This window comes from Coenobita brevimanus, chromosome 77 (genome assembly GCF_032717465.1).
Source record: "Coenobita brevimanus isolate Jiangsu-jjx chromosome 77, ASM3271746v2, whole genome shotgun sequence".
NCBI classification, from domain to species: domain Eukaryota; kingdom Metazoa; phylum Arthropoda; class Malacostraca; order Decapoda; family Coenobitidae; genus Coenobita; species Coenobita brevimanus.
The window spans coordinates 7368121-7388191 of record NC_137030.1 but is presented as its reverse complement, the minus strand read 5'-3'; the positions used below and the strand labels follow the sequence as shown (position 1 = coordinate 7388191).

Sequence of the window (20071 nt, the reverse complement as noted above, 5' to 3'; positions counted from 1 at the left end):
GCATGTGGAAAGGATTGGGGATGACAATTGGGTGCAGAAAGTGAGAAGTGTGAATGTTGGGGGTAGGGTTGAGAAAGGCAGACTGAAAAAGACCTGGGACGTCACACTCAGGGATAACGAACTGAATAGGAAGGCTGTCAGAGATCGAGCAGCATGGACAGCCACCATCGGGTGACCAAGGCCGATGCGTGCAAGACTGCTGGAGCCTATAAAAATGAAATTAACTGGGCACATTGGCTGCAGGGTTACTGCATTCTCTATTGATCATGAAATACTAGTTTCTGATCCATTGAAAAATAACATTAATCTTTGAAAATGGAAGAATGTATAATAAACATGGTGTATTTGCCTCAAATCTGACAATATAACCTCGTCATGGGTCAACAAACCTCCTGTTATCTGTACTTCCTCTGTACTCTTTAAGTCTGTGTAATACAAGTTGAAAGAGAAAATTAGTAACCCCCTCTAGCACTTGACACCCTTCCCCTTCACGAGACAATTAACTTCTGCATGAAGTGATATGAACATGGGTCTTCATGCTTTGTACTGATGTAGTGCACTAGCTAGGAGCCATCAGACAATTTTTAGACGCCAGGTGATCTAGTGAGCTGCAGTGCTCTCATCAGGAGTGGAACATAATGGTCTCATTCTGTGGAGTGGTTGGAGCTTATTGCTCACACAATGCTGCTTGGGGATGGGCAACTAGTCACTCATCTTAAATGTGTGAACTGAATAGCTTAGCCCCGAGCCCCTAAGATTATGAAGGGACAATACGGGACTGGATGACGGATAGAAGAATATTATACTGTGTGAAATAGTATATATATATATATATATTATATTATATTATATATATATATATATATATATATTATATATATATATTTATATTATATATATATATATATATAAAAATAAAATTGTGGTAGGTGGGGGCGCTCACCATCCACTCACTCAATGTAGTACTGCTCTCGGGTGTCTGCCCTGTCCTCTCCTCCATTCTTCTTTCCTTCCATCTTCTACCTTTCCTTCATTCTTTCCTCATCCTTCTGCCTACAGGTGACTTTACACTCCCCCTTCTGTCTTTCATTCCTTCATTCTTTCCTCTTCCTTCTGCCTATGGGTGACTCTACACTAAGTGACAAGCCAAATGGTTTCCTGTACACCAGGAAACTATTTACTACGCTGGGTGGTAACCATATAACCAAATTTTGGTGCCTGGTGGTTTAGTGGGTAATTATTGTACTCCAATCGGATTGAGCTGGCGAAGGTTTATATCCAAGAGGTGGTTGGGGTTTATTGCTCACGTAATGCCACTCAGGGATGAGTGAGGTTGGTCACTCTCATCTTAAATGTCAGGACCAACTGCCTAGCCCAAGGGCTTGTGAGGTTGGTCACTCTCATCTTAAATGTCAGGACCAACTGCCTAGCCCCGGGCTCCTACGCTCCTCATGGGGCAACGTAGGATTGGATGATGGATGGATATATATATATATATATATATATATATACAGTATATATATGATGTAAAGGCTAGCTCATGTTACTGCTATGGATCTAGACTCAACTGCAATCAAAAGAGTAGGCAAGGTATGTGGTGTGAAAGAAACTGTTTTGGGAAATACAAATGCTAATGAAAGAGAGAAAAAAGAAAGGTAACTGAAAAGAACCATAGTCTTGGCGTAACTGTATTCTGTGATGAAGTATTTGTTTCCAACGTGGCAATATAACATTAATGTCCTTAGGTTGGATAAAAGGTCATGATGATTAGATGAGAATGACTATGATAGGTACAAGAGTGGAATGACATAATGTATGAGATGTTGTAGCCCTGGTTTAACTGGATGTGGAGATAGGAGAGTAACTTTATGGGGTATTTAAGAAACTGGAACAGTGCAATAATGACAAAAGGAAGAGAATAACCAAAACCAAAAGAAAAATGCAAGGAGAAAATTGACCTTGGGGTGACTGCATTCCATAATGATCATTAACTGTTCGTATTTCAACCTGGTGACAAAATAATGACCATGATACAGTTCTTATTCTCACTGGTTAAGAAGACTCCTTAGCACCTATTCCCTATCGTTATATTTGGTGATATGGTATGTCAACATTAGCTTACATCTTTTTGAAAACAATGGAAGAAAAATGTGACTAATAATACCGAGGTGTAGTATGCTTAATAAATCGTTAAGAAAGAGGTGTTAGTAAGCCTCCAAGACTGAAGAAATTATTGCCCATTGGAAAAGAAAGATAGTTATGTTGGGTGAGAGCAGCAGCAACTGCACCCTCAGGCTCATCTGAAACATGAACCTAGTGAACAACGGGCTGAACTGCCCTTCTCTGGCAGTTCATGATCCCACTTTTGGGGGATATACAGGGAGTTAGCGAGAAAGCGTGGAGGAGTATAAAGTGAGAGAATTGTTCTTACTGTTGTTATGGGTCCCAAGCTTAACTAGATGTGAAAGAGTAGAAGAAGCATGCATTCTGAAAAATACTGGAACACTGTAATGGTGAGAGGAGGAAGAGAAGAAAATAATCCATAACTGAAAAGAAGGGAAGAAAGCTAGGACAAAATCAGTCTTGGATTCACTGCATTCTCTGAAGAGCATGAAATACTCATTTCCAATCTGGTAACAAAACAGTAACCATTATGTTTATTAAGAGAATGACTGTACAATGAAATATTTTCCCATGATCTCACAATAAACTGACAACATGTATAAAAAGGAACACAAAGTAAGGTGAAAGTGCAGAACAACATAATGTAGGAAATATTGTTAGTCTTGATTAAGATGGATATGAAAGAGAAGGAAAGGTATGTGGTGAAAAGAACACTGGAAAAGTGCAATGATGAGAGAGGATGCAGATGATGAGAACTTAGCCTCAGGGGTACTGCACTCAGTGATGAAGTATTTACCTCCAATCTGGTAACAAAATGATAACCATAATGCTTAGGAAGCAAGAGACTGTATTATGTGGAGAGGTACAATGGGGAAACAAGAGAACAGAAAGTGGAAGAACTAGCAACAACTTGCCATCCAATCTTCTTAATCGAGGTGAGGTAGGATCCAGAAATACAAGAACAAAAAAGCATTAAGACTGGAAGAAACTTTAGCCACTTCAATCCAATGAAAAATTTTTCTTGCTATCTCCAGATGAACCTTAGGACAGAGTTTTTAAAATGCAGAGGTCAGACACAGCATTCATTAAGCCCTTAACTATGAAGTCTACCATAAACTACATAAAATTATCTGCTTGGTAACATGACTGGTGAGTTTGAAGTGGGTGAACTAGCACAAAACTTCCATCCAACCTTCTTCATCAGGGTGAGGTAGGATCAAGAAATGAAGGTACAGCAAGCATAAATGGAGAACCATCAATGCTGGAAAGAGATGAGATTGACAGAGCAATAAAAAAATAAAAGTGTGAAGTAATGCCACCAGTTAATCTCATTTACTTCCTTACATAATTACCGTACTGCTTCAAGGTGTCACAAGGTTACTGTTAAGCTACAACAGTCCAGTACACTTAAGGATGGTTGAACAGTCTGACTCCTCTTCGTGGCATTACATGACTGAATAACTAGTCACCTCTTGGGAATCCAACCTATGCATGACTTTTACTCCAACTAGGGCACTCTAACACAAGACCATCAGGCAAACTATCAACAATGTTTCTGCAGTTCTTTCAGCTAACTTTGCCCAAATTGTTGTCCTTTTGTAGATCATCTCACATAGCTTAGCGGCAAAGTCTATGCTACGGTTTTATATCCTTTCCAAAGCACTTCTTTGTGACAAGCATTTTATGTTAGCGATAAACTGTTGATACAACTTGACACTTTAAGACAGATATGGCAATTTTACACTAAGGTAAAAGATAGCAAGAGAGTAACCAGACCATTCCCACCTCATAACTAAGCTCACCGAATTCCTTGCAAACAGACTTGATACTGAATTTGAGGGAGTGACTTAATTGTCAGCTGAAAACAAATCAACTATGCCCAACTTCATCTTGAACAAGCCAGCTCCTGTGTCCACATCCTCCCCTTTCAAATTCTTGGATCTCTTGCACCTCCAGTTTAGACAAGGTTGTTATTACACACAGGGCATTCTAACCACTAGATCACCTGTTGATTACAAACAATGTTTCTACTGACCTTCTTTATCTCAAACAAACCGGCTCCAGTGCCCACATCTTCCTCTTTCAACTCCTCCGTCCTGTTGGCAATGGTGGCACCACAGGCCCGGGCAATTCTGTTGTTGTCAGACTTCTTAACCCTCCTGATGCAGGTGATGCCAGCCTTGACGAGGTAGTGCTGGGCCAGGTCAGACACTCCTTTCTCTGTGATGATAATGTCTGGTCGTAGTGTGATCAGGTCTGAGCACTGGTTCTTGATGTATTCCTCCTCCATCTCCAGCATCTGTACCAACAATAACATGCATTATCCATCTATTTATCTACTGGTATATGCATTAATCCCTGAGGGGGGTGCCCCAAAACAAGCTGCCTCTGTGTTATCCTATCCTCCACCATCAGGTTGCTCTCCCACAAACTTACATCACCCTCACGCATGCACACTTCTCCATTCCTGATTATGGGAATAATAATGGTGATAATACACAGCCATCACTATAATGATGATTCTGTCTTCACTTTCTGTACATCCATATACATAAACAAGCATGCAAAATGATGCCGTGCTTCCTCTTAAGGAATCCTGTTACTGAGGCTGGCTATTGCACAGCTGATAATTTCAATGGACTGGAGGCTGAATCAAATGCCAGCATCAGTAAATTACTTCCCAACGGTTAATGGAAGCTGCTATGAAAAAAGAAATTTAAGACATCTAATAAGATTTGCAAAAATGTGCAAGCTTTGGCTTGGCCTTTGACACTTTATAATGGTTCAGTTTCTTGTCTAAATGTGATAATTGCTTGCAAGTTACCAAGTTTGTAGCCACAATTCACCCTTGTGGTAGTACCTCCTTCGGTTGATGGTAACCATCCATCTACTATTGTCCTGCTATAATGAGAGAGATAATGATCCATCTACTACTGTCCAGCTATAATGTGAGATATAATGATCCATCTACTATTGTCCTGCTATAATGTGAGATATAATGATGACAAAAAGCCACCATCCTATCATCAGTTCCTACTGTCTGGGAATAATAAATAACCATTCCTCTCAAAATGCGTATGAAAAAACTGCTGAAAACAAAGACTATGATAAAGTTACATAATGAAATAAAAGTGGCTTATTAATACAATCTCTGACTCTCTGACTTAAAAGCAAAAATAATATGACTGAGGACAGGACAGAAGAACATAAAGGCAACTATATGCCTCTCTCTCTCTCTCCACACACACAGGTCATCCCTGCTATAATGATGAAATGAGTTTGGGAAAACCCATTGTTGAGATGAGGTATTGTTAAACAGGGACGTTATACAATAGAAAGTATAGGGATGTGTTTGGGAGCCCTGGAATTACCCCCCCCCCAACCAAGTCCAAAACTCACCCAAATGTGTCCAAAAACAAGTTTCTAGCTCACCTAAACCCCCAAATAGCCTTAAAAGAAGCTAAACTAAGCCTAAAAAGCAGTTTATAACTCACCTAAACCCAAAAACCTGAAAATAGTAAAAAAATAAGTCTGGAAAAAAAATAAAACTTATTAAACTGACCCCAAAATGACAACTGTTCACCCCACCTATGACTAAAACACAATAATCAAGTCTAGAAACAGTTTATTAATCAACCTAAACACATCGAAAATATCATCAAAATCTGTAGGAAAAAAATAAAAAAAAATAACCGGGGACTGCCCATCGATAGGTGGGGAAGGATGTTAATTTTTTTACGATAGGTGGGGAAGGATGTTAATTTTTTTACATCGCTAAGGTGGGATATTGTACAGTGATGGATCGTATAGCAGGGAATACCTGTGTGTGTGTGTGTGTGTGTGTGTGTGTGTGTGTGTGTGTGTGTGTGTGTGTGTGTGTGTGTGTGTGTAAAAGTTACCCCTTGCCTGGTGTTGTGACTTGTGGCAAACTAGCAGAGTTCTGAGGCCAAATTCACAAACTTAGGACCAATGACCTGCTGTAACTGTGACTGATTTTCACTGGAAGGAAATGGAAAGGAGAGAGTAGTCTTATCCAGGTTTCTTGTTCCTTCTACAAAAACAAATCTTGGTTATGAGACAAAAACTTATGTAAAAATATATTAGTTTTAGTGTGAGTTGGGAGCAGGGCAGTGAAATGGCGGAGGACAGGGTGACGTGGAGGCAATTTGTTTGTGGCAACCCCGTATGGGATTAAGGCGTCTGGCAATAGATAAATAGTTTTAGTTTGTATCACAATACTGTCATGCAGTGACTTTATTACTTCCAATCTCACTTCCCTGTTCCTTATCACTGCTTTCAAAGAACCAGCAACATTTCTTCCCTGTTGCACCCTTTCAAGTACTTCACCCTCTCAACTTCTATCCTTACTCATCACACTACCCAAGTACTTAAATGCATGCCCATTTTCCATTTCCTCCTCAGCCAGCCTCACTGTACATTTAGTGACTTCATTTCTCTCAAAGACCATAACTTCCTACATTTACCTTTAGATTCTGTTTCTTATACACACTCCCAAACTCATTCACAAAGCCTTGCAGTTCCTCTTTGTCTTCACTTAACGATACAATATAATCTGCAAACAACAGTACTGGGAGTTTCCAAACACTGCCCTCTCTTAGTCGGGTCACTCCAACATCCACTGTCCTACCCTGTATATCTTTTATAACCCCCTCCATGTACAGATTGAATCTGTACCTTCTATTTTCAACTCTTTCACTACTATGGTCATGTTTATTTCCTTACTTCCTCTGCAAGATGATTTTATTCATCAAAGAGGCTTAGTCACTGGCATGATAAATACCATATGATTATACATGAGTGTATTGTCCCAGACGACTGGCTGAAGAGTGTAATTGTAAATGTGTACATGGGGAAAGGTGATGCCCTGGAAAGATGAAAATATAGAGGTATAAAGCTTTAGGTCAGATCATGAAGGTAATGGTGAGAGTTCCAGGAGGTATGATTAGAGAAAGCGTGAATACTGATGAAAGGCAATTTGTGTTAATGCAAGGTAGGAGGACCACTGATGCCATTCATTGTTCAATTGCTTCAGGAAAAATATACAGGAAAGGAAAGGGAACTGTACTTTGTTTTGCCTAATTTGGAGAAGGCCTTTGACAAAGTTCCTAGAGAGGTGGTGAAGTGGGCAATGAGAAAGCTTGGGATGGAGGAGTGGCTGGTTAGGATGGTTATGGCCATGTATGTGGGTGCTAGCACCCAGGTAAGAGTGAATGGAGATCTGAGTGATGAGTTTTCCATGAATATTGGTGTGCATCAGGGGTCAGTTTTGAGTCTCTTGTTGTTTATCATGGTACCTGAAGACCTCTCACGAGACTTCAGAAATGGACTTCCGTGGGAGATGTTGTATGCTGATGATTTGGTGTTGAGTGCAGATAATGAAAAGGAGGTGGAGGAATGATTTAGAATGTGGAGAGATGGTATGGGGCACAAATGCTTAAGAGTAAATGTAGATAAAACAAAAGTGATGATATCTAGGGTTGGTGATGGTACTGTCAAAGAAGAGGGAGAGTGGCCACGTGCAATCTGCCACAAGGGTGTGGGAAGTAATTCCATTTTGTGCAGTGCTTGCGATAAGCGGGTGCATAAGAGATGTAGTGTTATTAAAAGGCAGACTCAGGGAGCTGTTGCCTCTCCTGACATTGAGAGGGCTCTCTCTATTTGCTAAGGGATCTTTGTACGTAGCATGTGTTAAGAGTGTAATACTGAATGGCAGTGAGACCTGGGCAGTAAAGGCAGAGGATATTCACAGGCTCATGTGTACAGAAATGACAATGATTACGTGGATGTGCAGTGCGTCCCTGCATGCAAGGCCTGGGGGGGGGGGGGTTACAATGGAAGAGTTGAGAGGTAGGATGGGACTGGAGTGTATTGGTGTTATGATGAGGAGAGGTACATTCAGGTGGTTTGGGCATATGGAGAGGATGGGCGATGATAATTGGGTGCAGAATGTGAGAAGCGTTAATACCGGGAGTGGAATTGCGACGGGTAGACCGAAGAAGACATGGGATGAGGTCATTAAGTATGACCTCAGGGTTAAGGGGCTTAACAGGGAGGCTCCCATAGATCATGCGGCATGGAGAGGCACCATTATGTGACCAAGGCCAACCCATGCAAGCATGCAGGAGCCTTCAAAAACAAAAATGAAAGAGGAGACCTCTCACTGTGAGGGGTATTGAATTCTCATCATTCTGACCCTTATTCTCACCAAAATATGTGGTAAGGTCTATCTGTCTATAGTTGGGCACTTAATCCTGAAAGGGGTGGCCACAAACAAACTGCTTCCATATCACCCTGTCTTCTGCCATCACGCCATCCCCAAATACCTATCCAAAAAGTATTACACCATTCAATCTGGTGATGTCAGTTTTGGTGTATGCCTACTATGCCTAATTTCATTCAGCTTGGGAGACCTTTTACACTGTAGAGGTTAATTTGTTTGGAGATGTGCTGATGCCAAAACAAAACTAGGATAATGTAAACAAAAATACATAAAGTTACATTACTAGTAATCAGTTTCTTTTTTTCTTTTCATTTTCTTCTGCCAAGGATGAAACAATATGAAAATATAAATGGTCCTCCTTCGTATTACAAAAAAAAGTGCATGTACTAACCAGGGAATCAAATCTGCTTTATAAGTTGCACTGAAACTAAGTTAACTTTTCCTATTTTAAAAAAAAAAAAAAAAAAAAAAAAAAAAAAAAAAAAAACATTCTGTATTCCCATAACATCAACGTACCTTAGTGAAGTCAGTCTCAGCAGACATCTCAACGTTGGTCTGTGATTCTCCTTTCTTGTACTCAAGGGGACAGTCAAGGAGGATGATGCGAGGCTTCTCCACACGCCGCCTCATCTTCGGGTGTGTCACATCCTTGTTTATCATGATCCCACTAAGCACGTGGCTCTCCTCAATTGGTCCACCTGGAATCTGTGATGTCAGGAGAGGATGGGCTTGATCAGAGGTTTATTCTTCCGTCATCAACATCCTGACCTCTTCTTCCCACTCAAAAATATGGTGAGGTGGGGTCCACAGAGTAAGAAACATATGATATAAAATTAACCCATAGCAAGTTGAGCGAAATGGGCCACACACTCTCATTTACCCACAATTCTAGCCCCTGGAACATTGCTTCCACCTCACATTTATTTTCATTCATCCATTCATCATCCTATCCCAGTCTGCCTCACATAAACAGATGTGTATTTATCCCTTGTCATAGAGGCCAAATTCAATACTTAAACTACCAATGAATTAATTCTCATGACTGAGATTTGTTCTGAAGGAAGAAGAGAAACAGAAAAGAGCTAATTCTTCCAATGTCCTTCATTGCTAATACAAAAACAGATCTTGGTTATGGAAGGAAAAATTAGATGGGTGTTTGAATGGGGAATGAATGAGTGCCTGACCCTTTTCACTAGTCATGCTGTTGGTAGTTCTTCCTCTATTGTACTTTTCCTTTTCTTTTTTCTGAACCCTAGGTCACCCTATCCTTAGAGTGGAAAATGGTTTGGATGATGATGGTAACAGCATTTGTTTCTGTCACAAGGGCAGGGTAAGGGGAGTGCATGTTCTTCCTGCAAAACTTAAAAGTTCATTATCACTGCAATCTCTTTCTCACCCAAAGATGGGGTGAGTTAGGATCCTGAACATAGGAAGAGAGAAAAACATGATAGACAGAGAGTTAAAAAACAAAATATCTAATGAAATGGGTTACATACTCATACCTCACCATTGAAGTCCCCCAAATCCTGACTCTACCTTACAGGTATAATCTTCTGCACGTCAGTGCTTCATATTCCCTATCACAGTCAATTAAAGTTACATAATGGAACTGACTGTAAGTCTGTGAATCCCTCTCCAGTCTCTCACCTTCTCAATCCTAGCCCATTTCTTAACATCAATCTCTCTGCGTCCATCCTGCTCTGTTGTAATTGTTTTGACGGCGCGTAGAGCGATGGAGCAGGCCAGGTCCCCATACTGGCCCAGGAACTTTGTGCCAATGCAGCTCTTAATTACCTCCACCATTTGTGCTTCGTTGTTTAGGTCGATTGGCTTGCTAAAGGGAAGGAAGTGAGGTTAAGTGAAATGGCTACTGTAGCTCACTTTATGAAATGACACGAATGACGGGCATACTGTCGAAAGTTCTCCCATCTCTCTGCCTCCTCTAACAATATTTCTGAATCCTATCTTACCCTGAGAATATCGATGACAACGATGATGATAAACTCATTGTACAATATCTTCTTTTATGTTTTCTACCACCAGAAGGCTTATTAAGCTTTCACAGTGAATAAATTAACATACTCATGACAAACTGGCTTCCTGTTTGGTGAATAATCATCTGGAGGCAGCATGAACTCAACTATAAGAAAGATGTCAATACAATGAAAGCATTGGCTACTTCAAATTTTGTGCTGATGTGACTCTTGATTATGTCCACCATGTATGTCTCACTGCTTAAAGCAAATGGGCTTGCTATAGAGAAGCAGGTGAGACCAAGCGAAAAGATTAGAGAATTTAGTTTACTTCTACAGTATACTGGCATCCTTTTATTTTACTTTCTAATGTTACATGATGATACTTAACACAGAGAACTTTCATTGTGAAATAATATACTTCATAAGTTCCTGAGAAAAATATGCTTCTTGTTGTGCTAAATATCATCTGGATGCAACAAGAATGCAGAGATCAACATATAATAGATTAAATCAGATACTGTGCTGATAAAGCTCTTGATCAACATCAAAGTTCTGCTGTCTAGGTCCATGTTTGCTGAAGGAATGAGATGATGTAGAGTAATATGCTTATCAAATATAACTTTAATTTGCTTGATTTTGAAGGCTTTTCCTCAATCACAGAAATAAGAGGTGGTCATTATCCACTTGCATTATGTGTTTGCTTCACTGATAAGGTCAGCAAGTTTGTTGTTGGAAATGAGGAGGTGGCGGGCATAAAGACTATCTCATTTTATCAATCCACTCTGCTGCCCAATGAATCTTTCAATTCCTTCCTTACTCTCCAAAAAGAGGACAATGAACTGCACAAGGGCAACTACAATTTGCACATCACTAGGGTCATGTTATAAATACAAAAAAAAAAAGGAGGGGGGGGGGGACAGCTGTGTTCTTGAAGCAGACTGGTTCCTGATTTCTGACAGTCATTCATGACCCCAATGATGAAAGTGAGTTTGGCTTCTCTACCCTGTTGCTGCACATGCCCTGTAAATAGTGATGGTTAACCACAACTAATGCTCACAACTGTTCTATTAGGTGATCACAAACTGGGAGTTTCAGTACACTATTAATGCTTCATTCCATCTCATCCTACCAATCAATGCATACTGCTTAATACCTTTCCTCCCTCTAATCATTGATCAGTCTTTCTGCCTCTTCGTTTCTACTATATAATTACACCTTCCTTTTTTATTTAAAAAAGTATACACAAGTTTATCATCACCCTGGAAATAAGTGCTGAAAGAAACTACAAAATTAAAAAAAAAAATACACACCATTAATGACTGACTGATCATCATCATCAAGACCTCCATCACCATTCTAAGGTGGAGTGAGGCAGGGTCCACAGAGCCAGAAAAAAGCTTGATGGAATGAGATACTAACCAAAGTTTGCCCAACCAAAGGAACCACATTCCAACTCAAGCCTTCAGAATCTTGGCTCCACCTAACATATCCAACAACATTCTGCACATAGCTTTACATTCACCGACCTGACGAAAGTCAATCTGATAGTTGTCAGGTTAAAAATGGGTGCTAGCCCCTGGTCATACACTCCTCATAAATTTCATCTAGTCAACTTGATTGCTTGTCATTTCCCAAGCCTCGCTGGCTCTTATACTGTAACTTTTTCCCTCTCTCTCACACTCATTTCCAATAACTATCCACCTTCTTCTAGACCTACCACATCTCTCACCTTCAAATTCACTAACATAACCTTTTCATCATTCTATTCACCCCACATGCCCATGCCATCTAAGCACACTCTCAACTATGGTATACAGACTTCCTTACTTTGCAACTTCTATAGATTAGATTACCGGGTATTCTTTATCCTCTTCACTCTCTGCACTTCACACACATTCTTCAACAGCCCCATCTCCACTACTCTAGACGTTTCATTTTGATGCCAACCATGGTCTCACATCTTTAAGTTAGAGTTGACACTAAAACTCCTTCATGCAAGCCTCTACCAAAAACCAATCTCAGAGCTCTGTTTCTTAACAAGGCCTTTATTAATAGCACCAGCCACTTTCTTTCCCTGTACCACTCTACTTTTCACTTCTTATGCACCTCTAGCTCTCTTCTCTATCCCTGCACCCAGATACCGTACTTAAACTCTCACCAATTTCAGCCTCTCTTCATTCACAAAACATCACACTGGGAATCACCTTCTCTCTCAACAACCATCACTTTGCTCTTATCTACATTAACTTTCGAGGTATGACACTCAAAAAAAGAATCTACACAACCCTGCACCAGTCTACCAGGCTCTTGTCTGCTATTTGCATGCAGCACACATCATCAGCATATAATATATTGAACATATTCAATCCATCACTACAGTGCATTCGTTATGCGATAGGGTTGCATCAAGTGAAGACCTACTGCATGGCGAAATATCGCACAAAGAGGTCGATATAACATAGGTTCAATGGGGATAGGGAGGGTGATCTTGACCGCGAAGCCTAAAATGGCCTAAATAACCTCAGCCACCCACCTGAAGTTTGTCCTATGCAGGTATGAGTCTTTACCACAGGTCCTCTGCTCCCCAGGATGGGGGACAGTTGGAGGGCCTGGATGACTACATCACAAAAGAGATGTGGTATAACTTTACTTAATATCACAAACTGCACTATTTGTCAAGTACTTGCACTGATATCTGCCAAAAACAAGTGTGTTTCAGTGGCCTTTCATGCACAAAATAAAACAAAAGGCAACGATTATAGCCAGTGTAAACACTGGGCAAGCATCTTGGCTCAGTCAGCTGTGTAGAGGCCTAAAACGAGGATGATGGATACACAAGGCTGACTCGATTTCCAAGTCACAAGTTTCAGTATTTCATTTACGAAATATATCACTTCACTTGATATTGCACATTGCACTATCTGGTAAGCCTTTGACAGTTATCTGGCGATAACAAGTGTTTCAGTGGCTTTCATGCAAGAGTAAAGGCCTCAAAAGGGGATGATGGATACGTAAGGCTGACACAATTTCCACGTCACAAGTTTCAGTATATCACACACAAAAACTACCACTTCACTTAATATTGCACAATGCACTACGAGTATTTATTAAGCATTTCCACTATTATCTAACAATAACAATGGTGTTTCAGTGGCCTTTCATGCACAAACTAGAACGAAAGGTAACGATCACAACAAATGTAAACACTGAGCGGTCATTTTGGGTTGTGTGTGTCACCGCGTCTGCATAAGATTCTCAGAGGTGGATGTCGAAATCAGTGTGTTGTTGTAGTGAAATTGTGATTAATTTTTTAATGTTGTACCAAGACAGGGTATAACTTTTTAATTAATGTTGTAGTGATTTATCACATAACGAGACGTCGTATAAGGTGGCTGCACTGTATTCATTACCAACACCAATCCTCTCTCCATTACTCGTTTTTTTACCTCTCTTATAACAAAGTCCACATTTATATACAGTACTGAACAACATGGAGACATAACACACCCTTGTCCCATGCAGCACTGATATTGGACTATTAATTTAGTTGCCCATGTATCAAAAACATGCCTCACTTCCTTCATAAAAGCTCTAAATGGCTTCATTACCATCATAAAATCTCTAAATGGCACTCAACAGTTTACCACCAACACCACAGACACAAAACCTTCCACAATCCTTCTCTGTTTACCTTGTCATATGCACTTTCCAGATCCATAAATGCCTTCTCCACTATCTGTCTCACTACAAATACTTGATCAACATACCCTCTACCACTCCTAAAGCCACAATGCTCATCACTCACCAGGCAATATCTCTTACTTTTTCTGATATTTCCTATATGTACCCTTCCTACAACACTCATGGGACTTCTGGCATGATAATTTCTGCACTAACTTCACTTGCCTTTATTCTTGTACAGGGGTATATTTAGTAAGTAAAAACTGAATTACAGTATGTGTACAGTGAAAAGTTGTGGGAAAAAAAAAAAAAAAATGCTGTCATGTACAAAAAACAGGACACCATTTAGAGAGGGTTAGTTGCTAAAGTACTGCTTACAAATAATAAGCAAGCATATTTGTATCATCTACTGTACCATTTACTATCATACCACTGTTTTGTAAACACCCAACTTGCCCTCACCCTCGGCCAAGCTACCATCTCTCACCTGAGCTGGTCTTTGAGTATGACAAGAGCATCATCAAGTGCCATCCTGTATGCCTGGATGAGTACAACTGGATGCATTTTGGCCTCGAGGAACTGCTCCGCCACAGCCAGTAGTTCACCCGCCAGAATCACCACACTAGTTGTCCCATCACCAACCTGCAGCCACATTCTCGTCAGTGTTGGAAATATCTATCAATTTCACTAATACCCTATCAGAAGTCTCCATAATAGCTCTATTTTCATAAACCTCTCTTGGTCTCTCAGTCCCTCTTCGTCCTTCGTCAACTCTCATCATCATCATCATTACTGATGCCATGCTTTCTCCGAGGAACCCTTCTATGGGATGGCCATGAAAGAACCATCTCCAAGCTATGATACTGTACTTGTCCATACATGATTCTCTTAGCTACCTCTTCTTTTCTTTTTCTTCTCTCAATCACTTTCTCTCCAATACACTGTATTACTCTTCTTCCATACTACATCAAGTTTTCCTCTTCGAACAGTACGGTAGTGTAATTCTTACAAAGTACTTCTGCAGACTTTTTTTTTTTTTCTTTCCCCTTCACTATCCATGCGCATTCTTTAAACACACCACTATAAGCTGTTCTACTCTTAGATTCAATGTAACCCGACTCTTCCTCTTACACCACAAATACCTCAATACCCAACACTCACCAAGTCACTTTGTTTTTCTATAATACATCAGCATTGCAAACAATCCACAACATTATATCCATCTCATAATCAATGCAGTTGGAAGATATTTTTTTCCCCTCTCCATCCACCATAACTTACCTCTAAAACTGGTACTGTACAGTGTTTCATCTTCCTATTCAATGCTGTTTTTCCCAATAAAAATCTTTCTCTCTACTCTTCTAACATTTCTTTTCTCTCCCACTATTATTTCTGTTAATCTTGTTCCATTCTTCTATTTTCTTCCCCTTCCAATTCATCCCAATCTATATTCCTCTACTAGTACCCTTCTTTCCACCATCATCATTCTTTCACCTTTCAACTCCCCTCCCCTCATCTTTCTCACCTCCTCATCCTGTGTGCGGGCAATCTCAATGAGGTGTTTGGCTGCAGGGTGCTGTACAGTGATCTCCCGAAGTATGGCATTACCATCATTGGTCATAACAATGCCGCCCATGGGGTCCATCAACATCTTCAGCATGGAGCGTGGACCCAAACACGTACGGATTACATCTGCTATCATCTGTGACCACAAGATAGATCAATAAGCCTACAGTCCCTCATTAAAATTCCACTCTTTTTGGTATACTAACATTAACATAATGATTCACAGCTAATGAAAGCTTTGCAGATGTATTGTAAAAAACAATGTTTAGGACATTCCCCATTATACTACTAATTAATGATGCCTTGTTATAGTTTTACTGTATCCCTTCATTACAATAGCTATGGGGTTACTGTAATGCAAAATAAAGAAAAACTGAACATATATGCAACCACTAAAAATAAAATGACAAAAACCTCTGATGACTATTGGACACAGTTGAATAACTGAATGAGCCACCTATTTCCATGCAGCAGCCAGGGTAAATCTCCTGGCTGTCAAACATCAACCTGACTATTGGTAATGCTTGTACAAGTATGAGGTTATATAGCTGACTGTATTCAAACTGGAGCTGTTAGCAACCTTTTCTGTTTATGTCCACTGCAAACCAAAGATGGGATAAAGCATCAGACAATACACACATGCAGAAGATAGGTAACTGATAGACATGTGATAAAGTTTATATGCACTCCTATTGTATTGTATTCTAATCTGAAAATATAATTTATCCAGGCTAAACTACTTAAACTAATATGATATTAAGTACTGCAGTCTACATTCCTATGTACTGTACATCTAACATGGCACATCAACTTAACTGAAACTAATGATATTATGACCCAGCAAAGCCTTTACTTTTAGAGTTAAGCAGCAATATTCAAACATACTAATAATGTAGAAGTAGCTATTTTAATTACATAATGTTATAAAATGATACACTAACACCAGGCACACTGAAAGCCAAAATCCAAGACTGACCTTGCCAGCACTGATGTTCTGTAGCTGAACCCTGCGGCCACTCTCACGTTTGGTGTTCTGATCTGTGAAACAGCACATGCTGCAGTGTTACATAACTTTATCTATCCACTGTCTGAGAGCAATACTGAATATCACTATCTTCATCATTCTGGTCCCTTTTCCCCACCTAAAGATGAATGTTACAATGTGTGAGAGAGAGAGAGAGAGAGAGAGAGAGAGAGAGAGAGAGAGAATTTACAATGACATACTGCACAGGTACTTCAAAAAGTGAACTCTGCCACATAAACCTAAACATTAACACTTCCCCCCCCCTCTATTGTTACCTTTCATATGGTCTTGGCAGATAAAAGTCAGTTCATTGACCATCTGGTACCAAGGTAAAGAGGGTGTGAAACCCTGATCAGGACCCATAATACATGGCTTGTATGGCACATTTGTCTGTCCATCTCCGGCATGTGCAAGCCATACACCACAATACAGTAAGGTACATGCATACATACGCAAACGTACAACATACCCCATTAAACCCTGAAAGGCACATGGAATACTACAGGACAGAATTTTACTGAGGCTACTGCAAAGTGAATGTACTGTACTGTATTTGACTCAAGGAAACATCCTATCTGAACTCCTTTACTAAAATGAGCTTCTGGTTCTCTTTGATTGATGAAACTTGGGTATATATATAATAGCAAGGATAAAATAGACATGCACATTTGCTGATGGCATGACCTGCATCACTCCATGGGAGTGTCAAAGAGGGTAAAGAAATGGATACAGTGAACTAAAGAGTGGATGTACATGTTAAATGAGGATAACTGTAAAAGGCCAGAACAGGCAGCTCCTGCTAGAGTTTGATTAGACCATTATACTGTACTGCAATTTGAAAAGGATAACAATGAAGGATAGGATGGGATGGATATTTGATGGGCAGTGGGTCTGGAGCAGGAAAGTATACCCTGTAAAAATGGACGCTGTGGAATTAGTGGTTTGCCTGCAGTAGCTAAAGGTTTATTTTAAAATATATATATGAAAGTGTCAGGGGGGTAAAGATATGGGCAAGAGGGTAGGATGAGCTAGGAGTCAGAAGAGGCCATGACAGCATACCCTCCATAGATGGATAATATATGAGTAGGTACATTCTTAAGGTTACAGTATTCACATCTGGTCTCTAACAGGAACAAAAATAAGCTCATATAGCTCTCACTGATGTTATGTAATGCAGGTAAGAAAAAAAGAGGCACAGTACAGTAACTGCAATGAAGGCTGTAACAGTACATTTCTAATCCTTTCACATTGAGCTCTTTCCCTGAAGTTAAACTGAATACTGTATTACAGTATAACCTAGGTGATGCAAAAATGTAGAATCATTCACCAATCATCATACTTATGGGATAAATTTGTAAAGGATGCCTGGGACAAATTATGAATTTAATGTGACTATTCCAAGATGACACTATCCTATAGTATTTGGCCTCTGGAAGTGTTCTGTTTTAAATCTTGAATCAAGTTATGTACCTGGTCATACAATAATTATTTTATTAAGAGAATCATCTGATGATTTTATACAGCCCAGGAGAGACTTATGAACTGGTGGGATGGATGTAACCTTCAGTGCCACTTTCATTATGGGAGATTGTTCTTAAACTTTAAAAAACTGCCAGTAGTTAATAGGAATAAAAAATATATATGTATACGATACATCACCAGATTCAAGCTGTTAAAGTGTTTAAAAATATAAAAGTACAATTTAAGCTCAAATATATACTTTAAAAAATAGGGAGGGGTGGGGAATGAATGAATCATTGGTTTAACCCAATAAGTACATGGGTATTGTTTTCCTTTTAGTTTTGCAATCTAATAATTTCATTTAGCTTAAGGTAGATTTCAAACTGGAAGAATTAAATACAGTATATTGTACTACACCATTAATAAATGCCTTTGACACTAGATGTACCATGAGTTGGAGAATAAGAGATTGATTAAGAAAGCATGTGTGACACAGGTGGAGGAGACTGTGGTTAAGATGGAGGAAAGGGATGGAGAGGTAAATGTATGAGTTGGAGACAGGGTGGCATAGAGGCACTCTGATTCTGGTCACTGGCAATAGCCAAATGGACAAACTGATCCACAGATAAATTGTGTGGTAGCAACATAAGTAAAATATAATGGACACCACCTGGTTGTAAGGGGTCAAAGGAAGTGCTGTATTAGATGTACAGAACCTTAAACTAGCTCTCTGTGGAATTTTTTATGAAACTATGGAATGAAGTTGCCAGTGGAGTAGAACAAGTTACTGGTTCTGGAGCTCTTATTGTTTATTACTGTATATTGTATTTATCATAACCATGGTGCTGGAGCCGGGTGCCTTCATGGGATGGCAGTGATCTAACCATTTGTCACTGTTGCCCAGCTATACAACTGTCCCTTAACTCCCTCCTTATCCTCTAGAAGTAAGATGGTGGACTGCAGTAGGATCATTTCAACCAGAATTCCAAATGTTCACATACGGATGAGTCTGAGGCCACAGCAAAAACATAAACAACCTTCCAGCCACTGAAATATCATAATGTAACACGGCTCCATATTTATAATTAAGAAAAATGACTCACGTGAGGGGTTTTAATAAAATGCAAAATTGTGGCATGAGATGTGGCTGTTCAATTTCCCTCCATAGAAAACATCAGTAAGAACTGGTGAATCTAATTTATAAGAAAAGTTACTAGGATCAAATGATTTGACTAACAGAAAAAGTCAAACCTGAAAAGGGCTTGAGGAAGGAATTGATAATGAAGCAAGTTAACCCCTAAACGACGGGTGTCCGCAATTGCTGTCCAATGGTAATAGGGCCAAAAAGACAGGTGTCTGCACATGCAACCACGTTTCCCCCAACCCCCTACTACAACGCCCACCCCCACCCTCACCCTCCCTCCCTCCTCCCACCCCTAAATCCCCACTCCCCCCACCATCCCCCAATACCCTCCACAGCCCCCTACCACCCCTAACCCCCACCCTCCCACCACCCCTACCCCAATCCCTCACACCCTCGACAAAATACCAATCCCTCCAACTGCTTCCCCACCAACCCCCACTCCCCCCACCACCTCCTATCCCCCACCCCATTCCACCCTCCCCCTATCCCCCACCCCATACCACTCTCCCCCTACCCTCCTCCATCCCCCACCCCCATACCCCCCAAACAACCCCAACCCTCCAACACCCACTGCCATCCCTACCCTTTTCCCCCTCACCCCCCACCTCCCCCAAGCACCCAGTCCCCATACCTGCACCACCCCACAACCCCCACACCCCTCCACATCTCCTCCCCCACAAAAACCCCACCATATAGCACCCACCGATTATGCCCGTCCTGAGCGTGTCAAAACATTACGATGCCCGTCTTTTACGGGTTAAATGTAATGCTGGGCAGAAAAATTATACAGTATAAAGCAAACAGACTGGTCCTAGAACAAATATCTCTCAATAAAGATAACTATAGGGTATATT

At 40.3% G+C, this 20071-nt stretch overlaps 1 protein-coding gene across 1 annotated transcript in view; it reads right to left on the bottom strand.

Annotated features, from left to right (window-relative positions):
* The window catches only part of CCT3 (chaperonin containing TCP1 subunit 3), a 35447-nt gene that overhangs the window by 14044 nt on the left and 1332 nt on the right, over positions 1–20071 (bottom strand). The window contains exons 2-7 of the mRNA XM_080279219.1: positions 16565–16626; positions 15548–15724; positions 14510–14664; positions 10013–10199; positions 8882–9070; positions 4160–4423 (exon numbers count right to left, since the gene is read on the bottom strand). Of these exons, the coding sequence (XP_080135345.1) occupies positions 4160–4423; positions 8882–9070; positions 10013–10199; positions 14510–14664; positions 15548–15724; positions 16565–16626 (1034 nt within the window). The remainder of the gene's footprint in view (positions 1–4159; positions 4424–8881; positions 9071–10012; positions 10200–14509; positions 14665–15547; positions 15725–16564; positions 16627–20071) is intronic.